This window comes from Juglans regia, chromosome 12, assembly GCF_001411555.2.
Source record: "Juglans regia cultivar Chandler chromosome 12, Walnut 2.0, whole genome shotgun sequence".
NCBI classification, from domain to species: domain Eukaryota; kingdom Viridiplantae; phylum Streptophyta; class Magnoliopsida; order Fagales; family Juglandaceae; genus Juglans; species Juglans regia.
The window spans coordinates 13,366,791-13,387,378 of record NC_049912.1 but is presented as its reverse complement, the minus strand read 5'-3'; the positions used below and the strand labels follow the sequence as shown (position 1 = coordinate 13,387,378).

General features: G+C 35.7%; 1 protein-coding gene across 1 annotated transcript; it reads left to right on the top strand.

Annotated features, from left to right (window-relative positions):
* Window positions 1–401: 401 nt before the first annotated feature.
* LOC108992396 (protein STRICTOSIDINE SYNTHASE-LIKE 13) lies at window positions 402–3,498 on the top strand. The gene is made up of 4 exons (XM_018966956.2): window positions 402–974; window positions 1,336–1,620; window positions 1,923–2,090; window positions 2,746–3,498. Exons 1-4 carry the CDS (start codon window positions 598–600, stop codon window positions 3,152–3,154), a joined length of 1,239 nt encoding a protein of 412 aa, XP_018822501.1. The 5' UTR covers window positions 402–597; the 3' UTR covers window positions 3,155–3,498.
* Window positions 3,499–20,588: the final 17,090 nt, after the last annotated feature.

The window sequence follows — 20,588 nt, the reverse complement described above, 5'->3', positions numbered from 1 at the left end:
TTATTTCATATGGTATGAGAGAGTTTTTCATAGAATGTGGGGTGATGAATAGTGACTGATGAGAAGAATTTTTCATATTTTTAAGACGAATGAAGCACAGGTGGTGTACAAGTAGTCTTTAGAAAAAATAAAAGAAAAAGAAAAGAATATAAATAGTGTAAATGAAAAGGGTTAGGTTTGGAGACGAAGAGTCCCAGTCATTATTCCGTCGAGTTGATATTGAAGTCTTAAAATCTGCGTCCTTGCTCATAAGGAACTGCCATGCCATCTGTATGTTTAGTGTAGTAGTAAGAAAGAATGCCAACAATAGACAAGAACCAAAAGGTGGTTCATGTTTTGGTGATATTTTTCAAGATTCTGCTGAGCTGATATATATTTTAATTGATGCTAATTACTTTCTCGTGTATGTTTGTTTCCTTTAGTAAGAAAGAATGCCAGCAACATGGCCAACAATAGACAACCTACTCCCAACCACAAAACCCATCACATATAATGCATGCTAGCTATCAACTTCTTACCGTATGCAATTCTACCAAACTAAAGTACTATCTATCACCATAAAGACCTGGAATCTCATTTTCCAACATCCTGGCCAGTATGGAGAAGATCATCAAGAAAAACCCACTCAAAGATGAAGCTTTACTTCAGCATCCAATCCTTTTTGTTCTTGTTTTGGCCTTGGGTTTTGTTATAATGGATCCTTTCAATATGGGTCCCCTAGGAGGCCATGAGTTTATGCCTGTGAGGCACTCAATTGCACCATACAAACAAGTCATGGAGAATTGGCCTAGAGACAATCAAAGCCGGTTAGGACTCGGGAAATTGGTGTTTGAGAATGAAGTCTTCGGCCCTGAATCGTTAGAGTTCGACCACTTGGGGCGTGGCCCTTATACAGGATTGGCCGATGGACGTGTTGTTCGATGGATGGGTCAAAGTGTTGGGTGGGAGACCTTTTCACTCGTGACACCAAATTGGTGAGTCTCATTCGTGTTTTACTATATCTCGCATGTTTTACCAAAGAGAAAATATATTTGTAATTTTAAATTGTGCAATCACCGCATAGTCGTTTTAAAAAAGTGAATAAAACATGGGACTCGCATGTAAAAGATTAATTTTTTAATAGTAGATCTTACTCTTTTTCAAAATAATTATACAGTGTTTATATACTTTACGATTATATGTAGAATTACTTAATAGAGACTCACTAGAAAAATACCACTTATTTATAGTGGGTAACATTTTTATCAAAATATTTGCATCCTCAAAACTTATTCAAATCATTTTTCATAGTTGATTGGCCTTGGTAGATGCTAATTTATGTGTGACCCTTAAAAGGTCAGAGAAGCTTTGTGCTAAAGGCATCGATTCAACCACATCTAAGCAATGGAAGCATGAGAAAAGGTGTGGCCGTCCCCTTGGCCTAAGGTTCGATAAAGAAAGTGGAGATTTGTACATAGCCGATGCTTATCATGGCCTTATGGTTGTTGGGCCTGAAGGAGGACTTGCAAGATCTCTGGCAACTCAGATAGAAGGGAAGCCCATAATGTTTGCTAATGACCTTGACATTCATAAAAACGGTTCCATCTTCTTCACAGATACTAGCAAAAGATACGACAGAGTGTAAGTTTAAAAGTGCATATAAGATATTTGTAATTGTGCAATTGTGTAATTATTGTGTAATCATTTTGAAAAAAATAAATAAAATGTGAGATTCACATGAAAAAAATTAAATTTTTAATAATAAATTTTTTTTTTCAAAATAATTACTTGGAGTTTACGCACTTCACGATTATATATAAAATTATTCTTCCTATTAATAATAAAAGCTTTCATATGCCAAAAAGAACGAAGCATATTGCCAAAAGCTTTCAGATGGATTTATGTCTTTTCTATTTTTTTTCTTATTTTTTATTTTTTGGCAGGAACCATTTCTTTATATTGTTGGAAGGAGAAGCCACTGGTAGACTTCTCAGATATGACCCTCCAACTAAAACAACTCATGTTGTCTTGGAGGGGTTGGCTTTTCCAAATGGAGTACAATTATCCAGGGACCAAACCTTCCTCCTCTTTACTGAAACTACCAACTGCAGGTACTTATCCCTTCCCTCTTAATCCATCTCATTTAAGGCTAGTCTACATACGGTTTCCATTTGGGGACTGCTCATGTAAGTCCATACTGTTATATTTAAAAAAAATTAAAATTACAATAATATTCTTATAAAATGATGTTTTTTTTTTCCTTTTCCCCCCATTCATCAATGAGACTGTGCACGCAGTACCTCACTCAGGACTGCAAATAGAATTTCTCTTTCTTCAAATGTGGATTTTCCACTTGTACAAGACTTTTGGGATATGATAACAATTAAATAACTTAATATGAGCTAACATCATATCATAACAATAGTTTACAAAAAGGGATGTCAGGTTGAACCAAGATTTTGTTGCATTACAAAGTTGAAAAATCTCTTTATTGCAGTCCAACCAATCTGCTACTACTTTGGACACTCAAAAATCATCCACCCCATTTTTCTTGACTATCTTACAAAAAGCCAATAGCCTTCCGGCCGAATGGCACCACCACCCATGATTCTTAGGGATCATTGGGTCCATGCTTTGGGGGTTCAAAACCCCAGCCACTACTAGAACTGATGTCCCTAAAAGAAAGTACCTAGCAAAAGAAATACTATCTCACAGAAAAAGCAATTATTATATGTACTTGATTATAAATTCATGGCATTGTGACAGGCTAACAAAATACTGGTTGGAAGGTCCAAAATCTGGAACCACAGAAGTGGTTGCTGACTTGCCAGGTTTCCCAGACAATGTAAGAATAAATGAGAAAGGTCAATTTTGGGTAGCAATAGATTGTTGCCGAACTTCCGCACAAGAATTTCTCTCACACAATCCTTGGATACGAAGTGTCTACTTCCGGCTGCCAATTCGAATGAGCATCTTAGCTCGATTGATGGGGATGAGAATGTACACAGTGATCTCACTCTTCAATGATAAAGGAGAGATTTTGGAAGTTCTTGAGGATCGAAAGGGTGAGGTCATGAAACTAGTTAGTGAAGTAAGGGAAGTAAATGGAAAGCTATGGATTGGCACTGTGGCTCACAACCACATTGCCACCCTCGCTTACCCCTTGACTAATTAAGGCCTTAACTTCAATTTGATGAAAGGGGTCATTGGTGTTTGTATTTATTGTTTAGATATTAGATGTTCGACTTGTTTTATGATTCGGGTAACAATATTGGTGGTTAAATGACAAGCATGGGCTCTTATATTTGTAGCTTTTTGGCCTAGCCGCAACATTTTGTATTGATTCTATGGTCAAAATGTGTTGAATTATGAAGCACTACTTGACAAATGCCAGCAGCCACGGCGCAGCCCAGAACGGCTAATCATGAATGCCCTCGCTCTATGCTTTCCCGGAGTTAGTTATTCAAGAAGACTAATCATTTAAATATGCCTTTGTTTCCAAGAGCATTCAATCTTCTCCATATCCTAGTCCTAACTAATGATTTAACTAATGACCTCATCATCTTCTAGTCCTAACTCTACTTAACCTTTCTTAACTTAAAGACCATGAATTAGGACCCCAATGAGGTCATACCTTTCCAACATTTTACATTCAACATCATGGTCTTACACCTCCCTTGCATCCTTTTACATATATCACACTCCATTTCTAATTCATAAAGTGAGCTCCCATGCTTCACTTTAACATCCAAAGCATCACTCCAGCTTTATAACTTAATCCCACTACACCATGAGCTCTGTGCTACAAATATAATACCCTTCTTCCATACATACACAATTCAATCGAACACTTCCTGACATTCAATCTCAACTCAAGTCTCATTCACTTCTTTGCATAGAAACGTATAACACAATCCAAACCAAACATATATGTACAACCAACCAAAAATACATATGTGCTCTACCCATTTATCACCTAAGATCAATATACAATCCATCAAAACACACACTGGTCTTACAAGCTTCATCCACACACAACACATTCAATATATAAAAATCTGTCCAACATAGTTACTCCACATTCTCATGCATTTTCAATCCATAAACCACTTCAAATAAGCATACCTTGTCCAATTCTAACATAGAAATTAATACACGCACATATATCAATTTATCATCCATTTAGATTCAATATACAATTCGTCAAACATTTAATATATAAATCTGTCCATGCCATCAATTTCTTGCACGTTTAAACTCAATATATACACCAAGCTGCCAACTTACACATCTTTGAAAGCTCAAACACAACCACCTCTCTTAGTCTATGAAATAGAACACCGCATCATTCAGCCACATACATATATTAGCCCATAAAAGAGATATATTCTAGGGTGATGCTACTGCACCGCCTACCTTTTATTGCTGGGGCATGCCCGCTAGTGCAATCAGGTGGAAAGTAAAAACACACAAATTCACTGGCGGTAATTTTTTTAGACCTTTAAAAAAATAAAAATACATTTGCAGTCAAATCCATGTGGAAAGTAACATTTTCCAAAGAGATATGAAGGGTTACCTAGTGTTATTCTAAGAGTTGAGTGTGCAATGGTGGCTGAACAATCTTTACACGTGCATAGAACATAACCAAAGCATGGCCAAGTTACTGATTTGGTGGCTTATACAAAACAGAAAAGTAAAAGGGAAAGAGGCGCCAAGAATATAGGACTATGTCTTGAAGCTAAAAGCTTGATGTTTAGGTCCATTCAATAATATAAAAACCATCTTACCAACCATTTTCCACTTATTAACGTGTGCACTATAGTCTTCCCTTAGCATGGTCGTACACACACTCTGGCTCCCCTTGCCACACTGTAGGTAACGACCGGGCGTATGACTTCGTAATGAGCGACGCGTGGCTTCGTGTCCCATCCTTGATTGTGGCATCCTCTAGCCTCTGCCAGTTGAAAGCTCACAACTTCAACCCTTACCATCTCGCTCAAGCCCATTATTGCCTGGGACAACCTAGGAGACATCACTAAATTCTTAGACACTCTTGAGTAACCAAAGAAGCTCACACACCCACATACTCCTTTTATAACAAGAAAATAAGAATTTATGTAAAGGATAAGATAAAAAAAATTTAGCAAAAATGGTCAATAATTCTTCATAGTGACATATTATACATGTGGAAAAATATCAAAAATAGGACGATAACATAGTAAATCATAGCACGGTATACTCATAGTCATTAACCATCATTGTTAGCATTGTCGCAGAGAAGAAGAACCTACCTTAGTAGTGAGTTCTCACTGAATCGTTTATTGCTAGTCTGATCTTCCTTGGCTTGGTGAAGACTCTGAGTCTGAATATGTGAAAGTACGAGCTCGATTTGTGGAGTTAGGGTTCCACTTTCTCTTTGAAGATTAGAACGAGAGAGAGAGAGAGAGAGAGAGAGAGAGAGAGAGAGAGAGAGTTATGAATTTTCAGAGATCTTAGATTTAAGATTGAAGATACGGTGCTTTTATATTGAGAAATTTGCCTCTTACTGGCCATACATTCTTGATGTAGGTTGGCTAGTGAATCGGTGAGCATCCACTATGCAGGTGTACATCGAATGGAAGGGGTGATAGGGACGGAGGAGATGTTCTCTGTGTGTCTCAAAAGTTTGACCAAGGAGATGGGAATCTTAGCCTACAATTTGTGAATGTCACCCATTTGGTGGAAAGCTTCTACCCATGGTTCGTGATCCATTTGTCAGACTTGTGTTTACTTTTTCTAAAGTGATGCTTTACTTTAGAAAGCTTCTACCCATGGTTCGAAATTACCCGGTGTTAATTTCGTATTCCTTTTGGTCGTCCAAAGTGATGCTTTACTTCATTCATTGTTATTCCTTTCTGACAATTTGCCCACCCAAGGTAATGCTTGCTTAAGTCTAGTTCGCTTAAGACGTTTGCCCACCTTGACCATTTGATAGGGTATTTCCTTGTGCCCGAGATTGTGAGTCTTTGCTTAGCCACACTTGCCTGTTTGCAGGGTGTTCCTACCTTTGAAATGTGCGTCCTCACCCGCTATAGTATGTACACGACTTGACGTTTACTTTATATTTGGATTGGTTAGTCATTATCAGAGTAACCCAGAACTTTTTCATCGGCAAAATGTTAAAAAAAATTTTCGATACCTTTGTGAGACAACATATTTCGTTCTTTACTATTAGGGTGGAGACATGAGACTGAAGGGTTACAGCGATGCTAATTGGGCTAGTGATAAAGATGAGGTAAATTGACAAAGGTGATACATTTATACTTATAGGGGAGAGATCATTGGAGGTAATCTAGGGAGATTGTTGGCAAACACCTTTAGAAACTCCTTGACGATAGGAATCTCCCTTACTAACTTCATCTTTGTTGGTTTAAGCACTACTTGAACTAGGTATGCTTCTACTCAATGTGCCAAATCTCTCTTAGCTCGTAAGGCTAAAATCACCCTTGGCATCACCCTAAGCATACTACCTGTGAATTACATTTCTTCTCCTCCAAGCAGGTGGAAGCTAACCACCCAACTTCGGCAATTTATACCAGTGTACTACTGAAACAACCAATCCATTCCCAAAATAATGTTGAATCCTAGCAGGTTGAACTATGAGGTCTACTTCCAACACTCTTCATCCCAATTCTAAGGGATAACTCATGTCAACTATTGTACACACTACCACCTCCCTAGTCAGCAGAGCCACTGCCACAACCTGGGATGAACCCGAGTCAAACAAAGCGCATGCATAGTACTCGTACAGTTTGACTCTCCTTGATATGATCCAATATTCTGAATCTTAATGATGCACTACTTCATATGATGCAAAAATTCTCAATTAAAGCGAGTTCATACTTGTGATGACTCTTGCTTCTTGGGTCTCTAGGGTCTCCTCATCGGTCTCTCCAAGAGTCAAGGCATACACATGCACCTGTGCTGACTGCATTTGACCTGATCTCCCTTCAGCTAGGTAGTCCTGCCTCCTTGGGCTGCTCTAGGGCATTCATTTGCGAAATTTTCTACTTGAAAGCATCTAAAGCACCAGCCACCCATGTGAATTCCTAGAATCGCCTATAAACGTGTCTTTGATTTGGACACAAACTTTTGGGGTGACCCGGAACTAGTCTATTCCTAGTGTATCTTCTTCATTTTTGGCCTATTGGCATGGTCGCTAGACTGTGATGCTCACATTTAGCAATAGAGGCTACTTCCACTAGCTTTTGGAAATCTTGTATCTACAGGTAGGCTACTTGGGAACGTATCTACAGTTACAATCCATCTTGAAAATGCTCCACGAGCATCTCCTTTATGGAGATGAGATGCAAGGCAAACTTTCCTAGCTCCATAAACTTATCAGAAAACTGTTTGACAACCATACCACCTTGAATCAAACTAGCAAATTTCCTAGCCTTCTACTGCTTTATGACAGCAGGGAACAAACTCCTTAAATCTCTGTCAGGTCACAGACTTCATCGATCTTAACTCCATTATCATCAACTGGCTCTTTGTATCCCACCAGACTGTAGCTTTCCCTTGCAACGGGTAACTGGCATAAATCACCTCGGAAGGCCTTCTCAAGATCCTTGATCCATTTTCCCGCTTTAATGGGTCCTACTTTTTCAAAAAATCCTGGGTACTGATAGGCCAAGAACTACTCGTACGAATAGCCTCTTTGCTCAACACGTTGGTGGTGAGTTTTCTACTGTTGCAGTGTTGTTACAAGAGCTCCTACTGCTATTGCAGCATCTCCACCATTCGATTTATTGCTTGGGCCATTGTGTAGTTTCTATCATTATGAGGCTAACCCTCCTCATGCACATCTTCCGGTCATTTGTTTTAGGGGACTCTTGGTCGTACTATGATGTCTTTCCTGCCAAAGATCCAGGCCCCATCACTTTTGGTTGTTCCCGAAACTACCAAGATTCAACCTAAAGATTAAAGTCTAGCTCTGGTACTATACTTAGGTGACCTATGGATTTACCTAAAGCCATAAAAGCTTTGATATCATCGAGTCTATGATGCTATCGGCCCTCGCTTATGATTTGGCAGAAGGCCGTAACATCGGGATGCGCATCGCACGAGTTACACTCCTTTCGTACTGTGGGACTTTGTGTGCTTGTATGTGGCAAACGTATGTAAAATTAATCATAGCGGAAAATTTTGAGATACATGTCATAACAATTAATCTCAGTAATAGAGAAATGAATTTGTCACATCTAATTATCCATAAGCTACAACTCCAAAAGTTAGGGCAATACAAGCCATAAATTGTTCATCATCTAGCTTGCAATAAATAACATGATTACTACAAAAAGGCAATAGCCCAAATCATACTACTCCTTGGGCTTGTAACAATCTAATCCAGTATTATTAAGGATGAAATATGAAAACTTTATTGGTCCAATAATTGGATTTAAAGCCCATTTAATATTTATGGACTGAGTGGGCCTATTTAATTGGTGATAGGCTCAAATGCTATTTTAAAAGTCCAAAAATATTTATTTGACAAGTTAGACTCATTTTAGAATTTAAGATCATCCATTAAGAGTTTTCTTATTTTAAAGTTATCACTAATTGAGGAGCCCTACACAATCTCAATCACTCATAGTCCTATGTTAAATGAGCTCCTAGATTATGTTCTATTCCAAATTCTATTATCGATTGATGGCGACTGCATTTTCAGAAAATTAGTGTCACGACAGTCATTAATCGAGTCCAAGTTGAACTCTTCGGCACCTCTCCCAAATCTCTCTATATATTTCTTTCATTCCCTCTATTATCTCCCCAACGTAGTTGCCAAACTGAGATACCCAAACCACCAATAACCTCCTTTATTCATTCACTGACCTACTCAACTGGCAAACACCAAAGCGATTGGGAAACACACGTCCGAGAACCACCAAGCCTCATGGTGGCAACCACGTAGCTCATTCATGCAAAACGACCAAAATAGCAGCCCTTCCCATTGGCATCAAGCATCTAAAGAAGAAGCAAGCCCCAATAGCAATCGTCGCAACTAGCAAGTTGTAGCCACGAACCAACCATGAGCCATTGCACTTCCTCAAGCCACATCCCTCATCCCACGAAAGTCGTGTTAATGCCTTAACTTGCACAACAGACCAGAAGGGAGGAAATAATCATTCCAGGCCCACGATGATGATTCGGACTTCAATACGACGTTCTTCGCATTCATCTATAACATAAATAATAAATAAGTGAATAAAAGTAAATAAAAAGATACACATAAATTTACGTGGTTCGACATAATGCCTACGTACACGGGTTGTTTGGGGGCAGAATTCACTATAATGAGTGATTTTACAATTTCTCATGACCTCACATATCTCACAATACAATGGAGAAATTTAGGGGAGATCCTTTGGAGTCGTTATGTATGGTGGAGTTTGGCATATAGAGCTTTTGTGGCGATATTTTGTATAGAGAGCTTGTGGAGAGTCTGTCAGATTTTTGAGGGATCTCCTCATATATATAAAGGTCTATTTCCTTAAAGTGATTGAGTCCAACTTGCCTTGTGAAGTTTTTTCCTTTCAAAAGTCTGAGTCTCTTTCCTTTTAGGAGTCTGTGTGACTTTTCTTTTAGGAGTCTGAGTCAACTTGTCCTATTTCTTCATGACTTTATCTCTTAGCTTAATTTTTTTATCTTATCTCGAGGCTAAATTATAAGCTGTTGATTTGACCCCTACAAGCCGCATCGGATGCCACCATATGAGACGTCCAGCACAAGCAGCCACTGTAGGCGACTGCTCATGCACGGCAGAAGTAGCCAAGCCCACTGCCTTACACCACCATAGACCCATGTCCTCAGCCATTGTAAACAGCCAACAGAAATGCCCCTATTTTTTAACACCTGAAACAGAGCAAGTTTCCTTACTCCTCAACTCATCTCCGCCCTGCACGATCGTTCACCACCAGTGAACCACCACAAGCCATTCTCCTCCAAGCTACACCGTCAGGAACTGCCAACCCTAGCCCCATGAAGGCCTCTCAAGTCACCACAACTCAACCACACATTGTCGTACATGACCCTTGCATGGAAGTAGGTTACCCACCTCGTTTAGCCACAAGCTACCAATGTCAACCCTGTGGGCCTCCAGCCACCAATGTTCCTTCACCCTGAGTAGAGCCCTCACTCTCACTCTCACACTCTCTCTCTCTCTCTCTCTCTCTTCGAGAGCCCTCCCTATCTCTCGAACTTTCCCTCTGGTTCACATAAACGCACTCTCTCTCCACGTCTAAAAGGTGCCCACGTGAGGTATAAGTGTCTAATAATAAAATTACGTATCCTACACAATAAGTGATTTGTTTATCATTTATGATGATATTCTTGTGATAAGAACAAAGAGAAAATAGACTATAGACATGGAAATATTTTTAGGGTTATGAAGATTTTAGGTTTTAGGAATAATAGGTTATTTTTAGCATTTTAGGTTTTAATTGTTAAGTATATATTTAATTAGAAATTTATGCAAATTACATGCCAATTTTATAAGTGATTGTATGTGCTGAAAATATTAGATTAGCATTATAAAGTAAGTAGCTTGATCATAAATGAGGATTAACATACGTTAGCTAATCATATATATTATTATTAAACTCAATTATCTGGAAACCAGTGTTTATGACATATCATGCTATTTGCAACAAGCATGTCTCATTCTTCATAATTCATGATCATGTTTCATTCCGCATATTATAGTTATGTACGTATCATTCATCTCACGTTATATAAGACATGTAAGCTTTTATAAAATCAAGTGTAAAATAAACTCAGAACAGTTAATAAGATGATTATTTAGATGCATTGTACCAATGCGATTTTATAAGTGGATGTGCAAGTAGGGCTGAGCACCGACCTATTCGGAGTCGGAGGGCCCAGACTCTGACTCCGACTCCGACTTTGTCGGAGGTCGAATCCGACCTCCGACTCCGACTCCGCGATGTATATTATCCGATCCGACTCCGACTCCGACTTGTCGGAGCGGAGTCGGATTTTTTTATTTTATTTTTTTGTCTTTTTTAATTTCATATTTGACCCATTTTTAAAAAAAAAAAAAAAATTTGTGAGCTTTCAAATTTCAACTTTATCAATATTACAATCTAAACTAAATAGAAGACCATGCAATATCAATCTAATGTTATCATTATAATTTATATATATATATATATATATGAAGATTCATAAAAAAATATATGATATATATTATTATATATGAATATTAAAAAAAAGACACCGACACTGTATACGAAATATTATTAATACACTAATATACTTATATATATATATTAATATATATAAATATATGTAATACACTAATAGTATTAGTATATTAGTATTAGTATTAATATTAGTTATACTAGTAGTGATATTAGTTATACTAATAGTTATATTAGTATTAGACTATTAGTTATTATTAATACTATATATTATACTAATAGTGATATTAATACTATATAATATATATAGTTATAGTTAAAGTCATTTAGTATAACTATATTAGTATAAGTTATAGTGATTTAGTATAATTATGATACTACAAGTTATAACTATAGTCTATATTAGTATTAGAATTAGTTGTAGTGATTAGAATAACTATATATTAGTATTTGCTATAATGATTTTAATTTAGTATAACTATATAATAGTATTAGTATATTAGTATTAGTATTAATATTAGTTATACTAGTAGTGATATTAGTTATATTAATAGTTATATTAGTATTAGACTATTAGTTATTATTAATACTATATATTATACTAATAGTGATATTAATACTATATAATATATATAGTTATAGATATAGTCATTTAGTATAACTATATTAGTATAAGTTATAGTGATTTAGTATAGTTATGATACTACAAGTTATAACTATAGTCTATATTAGTATTAGAATTAGTTGTAATGATTAGAATAACTATATATTAGTATTTGCTATAATGATTTTAATTTAGTATAACTATATAATAGTATTAGTATATTAGTATTATACTGACTATATTACTGATTGTATTAGTATACTTAATTTCTAATACTAGTATATCACTATAGTTAATAACTTAATAGTATCATATAGTAATATAGTATTAGTAATTGATACTATTACTACAGTAATTTATATAGTCATTTATATATAGGCTTAAAGTGGTTTACTAATTTATATATAGTAATTAATACTATTAGACTATTAGTAATTTATATGAATAATACTTTAGTTATTATACATTAGTATTATATGTTATTATAAATTTATAGATTAGTGTTTATACATTAGTATTACAATATTACATGTCGATGTTATTATTCATCTTAGTGTTTATAGTATATTATATATACATTAGTTATTAGTATTATATGCTATTATATTTATACATTAGTAATTTAGTGTTACATGGTAGTAATATTGTAAATTTGTAATAGTATGATATTTACATATAGTCATATACTAAACTATTATTAGTCAATTTAGTCTATATATTATAGTATAAATATATTATTTAACTAGTATATTATTGAGTTTAACTAACTATATAAGATATAGTTGTATAAAATTTAAATAATTAATATATAGAAAAACACATATTTTATAAAATATGTATAAAATCGGAGGCGGAGGCGGAGGCGGAGTCGGAGGGAGACGTCGGAGGCGGAGGCGGAGGATCGGAGTCGGATCGGAGCGGAGTCGGAGTCGGATCATCAATGGATCCGACTCCGACTCCGACTGTCATGAAGAAAAAACCTCCGACTCCGACTCCGACAAGTCGGAGCCGAAGCGGAGTCGGAGCGGAGCCGGAGCGGAGCCGGAGCGGAGTCGGATTCGGAGTCGGATTGTCGGATTTTTGCTCAGCCCTATGTGCAAGTCACAGACGTAAGCGTGGTCCACCACAGTATGCTGAAAACTATTAGCGGTTCTTCTTATGGCCACTGGATGTGGAGCCGATGCATAACCTTGCACACATGATTAAGTGTGTTGGCCAGTAAGATAAGTATGATAGGTATGATAAGTCAGATAATTCAAAACAAGTCATGCATGACATATGTATGAATGATCATGATTTTAAATTTTCAGCATGAAATATTTTATGAAAAAAACTTATGTTATTATATTTACGTTGGGATGAGTTTTGTGCTGAGTTTTCGACTCATTTTAATTTTATTTCATGTTTTTAGACCACCTGGGTGAGAATGATGATGATTTTGAGCAGGTAAGTCAGGCTTAGACGGAGTAGTTTGATTTAGTTCTAGGCGTCTTAAAATAAATTATCTTTATGACAAACAGTTTATTTAGTTACTAAAGTTTTTTTGATTTAATATAATTGGGTATATGTTTTATTAAATAATTTTTTTATGAAATAAATATTTATTCTATTAAATTATGCAAGTCTCTTGCCTGGCTATTTTTGTGAAAACACGTGACATCCCTAACCTACGAGAAGGGAGTGTTATAGGGCTACATTGGATCCTCTTAATCAAAATCACCTTTGTTCCCTATAGGTACATCAAAACTTATGGTTTCAAGGAGCAAAACTATAGTGGGGTACTGTAATGAGATCTAAAAAAAAAATCTCAGTAAGTTTTATTTCAGAACAAAAATAAAAATGCACAAGTATGTACTAAAGAGAAAACAAGAAGGGAATTATTTATATCGAGCTGAGGGCCTCCAAGTAATTAAATCAAGCATCCAATGCCCAAAATGTCTCATAGGTTTTAAACCGAGAACCCCAGATCCATTCAACAACATGAAATTATCTTACAAACCCATTACCATTTATTGATGTGTGCACCACAATCTCGCTTCAAAAAGGTTGTACACACACCCTGACTCACTTTACCACATTGGGTAACAACCGCATATGATTTCAGTATGAGCAACGCTTGGCTCTGCACCCCGTACTTGACCACAACATCCTCTAGCTTCCGCTAGCTGAGAATCTATGGCTTTAACCCTAGAGCATTACCATCTTGCCCGTTGTTGTCGCTCAATGACAACTTAGGGGACGTCACTCAATTCTTAGTCACTCTTGAATAACCAGAGAAGCTCCACCAAGATAATATCTCATTTCAGCTAAGAATCTTGATTCACTCAAGCACCCACACACTCCTTTTGAAATAAGTAAGCATTTTAAAAAATAACATCAACTTTTAGTAAAAAAATAGCTAGTAATCATAGTGATATAGTACTCATGAGGATAATCCAAAAATCAAGGTGCCATAAATCTATTATGCATCAACATTCTAAGGGTAATAAAAAAACTGAATCACAATATAGCATGCTCATAGTCATTAACTTTCATTGTAAGTGTTGTTGAGAAGAAGAACCTACCTTAGCAATGAGTTCTTACTGAGTCAATTGTTGGTGACCTAGCTTCCCTTGGTCCGATGGTGACTCCAAGTGTACAAGTGCATGCGAGTATGAAATCTACTCGTAGGGTTGGGGTTGCATCTTCTCCTTGGAAGGTTAGAGAGAGAGAGAGAGAGAGAGAGAGAGAGAGAGAGAGAGAGAGAGAGAGAGTGTGTGTGTGTGTGTGTGTGTGTTTGGGTTTTGGAGAATTTAGAGTGTACGAGTGAGGCTAACTAATATGGTGCTTTCATATGGAGGGGACTTCCGTCACAGGTATATCAGTTATCGACATAGGTTGGTTGGTGAATCGGCAAACATCCATGGTCCAAGTGTACTTCGAATGGAGGGAGTGACAAAGATGGAGTGGATGTGCTCTGCACGTCTTAGAAACTCGACCAAGGAAATGGAAAGCTTAGTCTACCACTAGTGAATGTTGCCCACATAGTGGAAAGCTTTTGTGTATGGTCGAGCACATGGTGTTCAAGTCCTTGATTCCTCTGAACCACGAGTGCCTCTTGTGAAATGTTTTCATTTAAATTTTGGAGATTTTCGTGAGAGCACTTGCTTTCGAATTTCTTCCCATCACACCCTACTCATTTTGATCACTTTGTTCATTCATTCTCCTTAAAGCACACGGTTGGACCTGAGTTTTGGCTCAGATGGAGGGTAGGCGAGGGACGCATCCCTAGTAGTACTTCACTCAGATTTGTATTTCCTTGTTTGTAGAATATGTTTCGATATCCAGCTTATTTACCTTTGCCGAACCAAATACCTTTTGCTCACTTTCGAACTTGCCCAACTAACCATTTCTCACCCAATGTTAACTCTGCATACCTTTGGTCACCTTGTCATTGCCTGCCTAGAAGTGATGCTTGTTCCACTCACTCACTTTTGTTTACTTGAGCCTTTTCTCACCCAGGGCCGTGCTTGCCTAAGCCTCTTTCACTCGTGTTTTTTGCTCGCCTTGGTCATTTGGTAAGGCCTTCCCTTACGCCAGGGATTACGAGATATTGCACAGTTGATTCGCGTGGAGAGTTCCTATGTTCAAAGGGCACAGTCCTCACAGTTATCAATATTTTAAGCATAATCTTTCTTCATGCTAAGTTTTAGCTTATAAAAGTCTTCTTCTTCCTCCAAATTCATTAAGTAGACAAAGAGTCACTGCAAATACTAAAACAAATACTGACTTCTGGGGTGACAAGAAGTCACTGCAAAAAGTCATAAAATTATTGCAAAACTTAGGGATGAAAAAAAAAAACAACAGGTGAACCTGACCGATGGGTTCGGTTCGGTACTGGTTCCATTTTTCTCAAAACCACTCTAGTTTCAATTTTTTTTTTAACACCGGGCCTGTTTATATATATATTTTTTAATTTGTAATATTATATAAATATTTTTTATATGATTTTTTATATTGTATATAACTTTTATATATAATATGTATAAAATAATTTTATATTATATGCTAAATTGCTAATTAATATAACATAAAATTTTAATCTTAAACATGAACATTTGACATATACACTCATATAAAAGTGTATGTAACCATCATATTATCATTAAAATATTATTATTATTATATATATATGTACTAATACTAATATTATATCACTATATATTATAATATATGATAATATATCGTTATATTATCATTATATTATTATGACTAATTACCTCCTCATTTTGTCCCCTCATTTTGACCACTCATGTATTTAATTGTGTTTTATTTTTTTTAACTAACTAATTAATGAAGTGACTATTAATGTGTATTGGCATTTTTTTTTATTTTTTAAAAATGTAAAGATGTTAAAAGAATGAAACAAAATAATAAAAAAATGGATTTTGCCTAGGAGAACGCCAACGGTCACTACTTGGTGGCACCCTAGTAGTACTCTATTATTATATACTATAATATATATATAGTACAAAAACTTGACTCACTAAAAAATGAGCAGCACAAAGGCTGTCCCAAGTGCAGGAGGATGTTGCGTAATAATTAGGAATAAATTTCTAGATCGTCTCCTCAGGAAAAGTTACTTAAAATCAAACTCGTTTAAAATTGTGAAAATATTCACAAAAAGAAAATAAAAGTGGTGGTAAGTGCAATGAATGAAAGAGTGCAACGGAAATAAAAAGGGCATTAGTCATAGACTAGATTAATATTTTTATATTTTTTTGAGTGTCGGAATGAACTGTAAAATACTAACAAATTGAAATTAATAATCAAGAAACCAACTAAGCTAAACAATCTTAATTAATCAGAAAATTATTTAATAAAATCGAAATTATTTAAGTCCTAATTAAGTTTTAATCAATCTAATATGCAATAGAACTAAGAGATTAATAAAACTAAGCTAAGAATTAAACTAGATTAGAAAGTAATTGACAAAATACGAACTGAAAATTGAAAAGCCCCAAAATCAAGATTCTAGGGTTCATCCTTGTATTCAAATCACAAATTCTCAAAATCAATCCATAGCAATTGTAATCACTGTTAAACGAAAGCTTAAAAGAGTAAGAAAAATAACTACATCAAACTTAAACATATTGAAAATAAAATATCCAAAATCAAATGATTCTAAATTAAAAATATAAAAAATACACTATAAAATTCAGACTAAAATTAAATAGAGATTAGGGAAAGAAAAGAGCAAGCCAAATGGATGGAGATGAAGATGGAAAGCAGTAGAGGAGGCTGGAGAAGCTGTAGTTTGGACCCCTCGAGATTCTTCAAGCCGCGACGTTCTTTTCCTATGTGCGTCCGTTTCTCACGAGCAGTTCAAAACGAAAAAGAAAGAAATAATTCATCTCTCGTTCGCATCATTCAAACTCAAAAATGTGTTGGGTCAAAATCCAAACGAAAAGAAAATGGGCCCACATGTGTAAAACTCTCTTGGCCAAAATATGTGATGCGTCCATTACTTTCCAAACCAAAAGACCCTTTCTTTTCTTCTTTTTTTTTCCCAGCGTGTGTGCTATGACTTTCTCCAAAGTTCCAAACCAAAAACTGGGTCCCACGTGTGTATGAGTCCAGTGAATAAGAATGAATTCCCCCTCCTGGGTCCCGTGTGCAAATGTGAATTTTGTTCTCTCTTTTTTCATGCTTTTCATTTCTTTGCCTATAAAAAAAATAGAAATTAGAAAAGAAATAAAATAAAATAAAATAAAAAGGAAGAATAAAATATCAAAAATATGTTGTGCATGTGAAGGAAAATTATCCAATTAAATCACAAGTTATAAAATTAAGCATAAACCATGTTATTAACCAATTTAAATCACAACATGGATTTATGCATCTTAACTATTTTTCCATCTAAAGTTAATGATAATGTAATGAGATAAATAAAATATATTGGTTCTATATGTATAAAATATTCAATAACTTTGCTCAATCATATATATACCAAAAAAATCGGACCGAAATCGATAAAAAAAGAATTACTAATTTAGGGGTGTAATCGGTGAAGTATCAATTCTTCAAATTTCAAAATTTGTGTATACTGACCCGATTTTAAAATATATCCAAAGTTAAATCGAACCGAACCGATTACACCACTATCAAAACCCAATTTCTATCATGAAAAATGTCGTGTTATTGAGTAGCACAAATGTCTCGTCATAAAGAGACATTTAGCGTCAAAGTTTTATTTGCCACAAAAACTAGATTTTCTTGTAGTTAAAACTTGAGCGAATCTTTTATCCATAACTTAAACTATTGCTTTAATGTCCTCAAATTCCAATGCAATTGACTTCTAATGAAAAGGACCTGGTCATGAAATTGGATAATTTTTTTATTATTATTTATAAAGGGATGAGAGGTTTCAAATCCATATTTTCTATTTAGGGAATTTGGTTATTTACGATCAAACCATCAGACTCTTGGCTGGACAAAGTTATTCTAAGTATTGATACTTAGATATTTTTAAATAGAGCTTTCCATTGCAAATTTGAATCAATTAAAGGCAACTAAGTTTCGGTCAATCGGATAGGAATTCCACCAAATCAACTACCTTATCTTCCAAGTAGGGGTGGGCTCCAACTCCGACGGAGTCAGAATGCCCACCTCTAACCTTCGACTTCGACTAGGGTCAAAGGTAAAAAGTTGCTCTGACTTCGACTTCGACTGGAATCAGAGTTTAACTCCAATCGGAGTTTGGAGCTTGGAGTTGGAGCTCGGAGCTCCGATCGGAGTAGAAGTGGGCTTCCCAGCAATTGGGCCCTGGTTGCCCTACTCAGATTGGGCCTGGGCCCACGGCCCAATATCCAAGCCCCATTCTGAAATTCAAATTGGGCCACTCTTGTTTAAAAATATTTTTTAAAAAATAAAATAATGTAAGAAAATCTAAAATACTGTAAAAAAATAAGTTAAAAAAGCTAAAATTTAAATACAATGACTAAATCAAACTACAAATCGCAAACGATAATTTTAAATTTAAAACTATAAATCATAATAAATTTAAATTTACAGCACTAAAATATTAGTAATATCATAGATTTTATTCAAATATAAAATAGTCACAATTTCCTACATTAGTCTTGATAGTCCATGCATTTGAGTCAATGACTAGATAGTGATTTTTACTTTTCCTACATGAAGTTTTATTTATCAGATGCACTATCTTTTCTTTAGTCATTTAATTATAAACTTCTAAACCATCAGCTAAGTGATATATGACATAAAATAGAACACATTATGCACTCACCTCCACATCTAACTCTGATGAGTTTTGCATGATGATAATTTTTAGAATTGAGTTTCTTACTAATAAAGGGGCCATCACACAATGTGCCCATCTCAGTCATCCACAATTAGTCTGGGGTTCACAGTTAGGTCTACAAAATCATATAAAATATAAATTAAATAATGAAAACATTAAAATTATGTAAAAAATCATTTAAAATCATAAAGTTACATGATTCAAGCCTATAGCTCTTGGCATCAATGGTATCTACTCTAATGGGCGTTGAACTTAATCAGTTTTATGTGCAAACAAGGGCGTCGAAGGTGGTCAGAGACAATGAATTTTGGTCAAATGTTCTCGTGTCCACGACCTTTTTTTACTAGGTCATGCTGGTGGATCGGTCTCAACATTCATCAACTCATCTTTCTCATTAAGCATATCAACGTCTTCTAGATCTATTAGAACTCGACTACTTGCACAGGAGGTAATGCCCTAGATAGGGATTTACGGCTCGAAGTACGTGTCGGTGACGCCAACAACTTTGCATCATCCTCTTGTGGAGAATCGCAGGGAGATGGTGTAGCATCCATAACTTAAGCAAATAAACTGAAACAATTAACAAACAACCGTCATTTAACATGTTATGAAAATTATCTACAAATTCGAAACATATTGAAAAGGAAAAACATATGTTCTATTTGTGTTTGTGATTTTAAAAATAAATAAAACACAAAAAAATGAACGTCCACTCGAGCCACACTCGAGTGAACAATTTGTGTGATGTTCGTTCAAGTAACACTTGAGCGAATGTCACCAAGAACAAAAACACCCTATTTTTCCAAAAGTTAAATCCCTCAATTCCTAAATTTAACAACCTAAAAATCAAAATTATTGAAATGCAAACAATAAATCATTGAGATGAATAACAAATCAAACACATCCACAAGATTCAAACCACAATGTTTAAATACAATGATTTTGAAACTCTAAAATTCTACAAAAAAACTAAGTGGTCGAGTGGCTTACAATTTATGATGAACTCCGAAATGTGGCTCGCGGCAGCCTTAGGTGACGACAGGCGGTGGGGAATTGAGAGAGGTAAAGCACAATGTAGAGACAAAGGGAGTTGCAGGTTTGTTGTGTGAAAGTAAGAAAGGGGTCCTACGTTTTGGACCCTCTTCTCCACGAAATGACATCATTCCACTAGAATGTCTCCCTACGTTTTGGACCCAACGTCGTTTAGTTACTTGACCAAAACGTCCCCTGCATTTTGGACCAGCTTGATGAAACGACATCGTTTCTCTTAAAGTGGAATGACGTCGTTTTGATGCATTTAAAAAAAAAATATATCAGAATTCATGTGAGCTCCGAACTCCAACTCCAACTCTGAATTCCACAAACTCTGACTCCGACGTAATAGGAGCCTTATCGAAATTCGGTCGGAATCGAAAAATCAGAAATTTTGCCCACCCCACCCCTATTTCCAAGCATGCTACATGCAGAGCTAGCTAGCTTGTGTGTACTGCCACCTCATTCC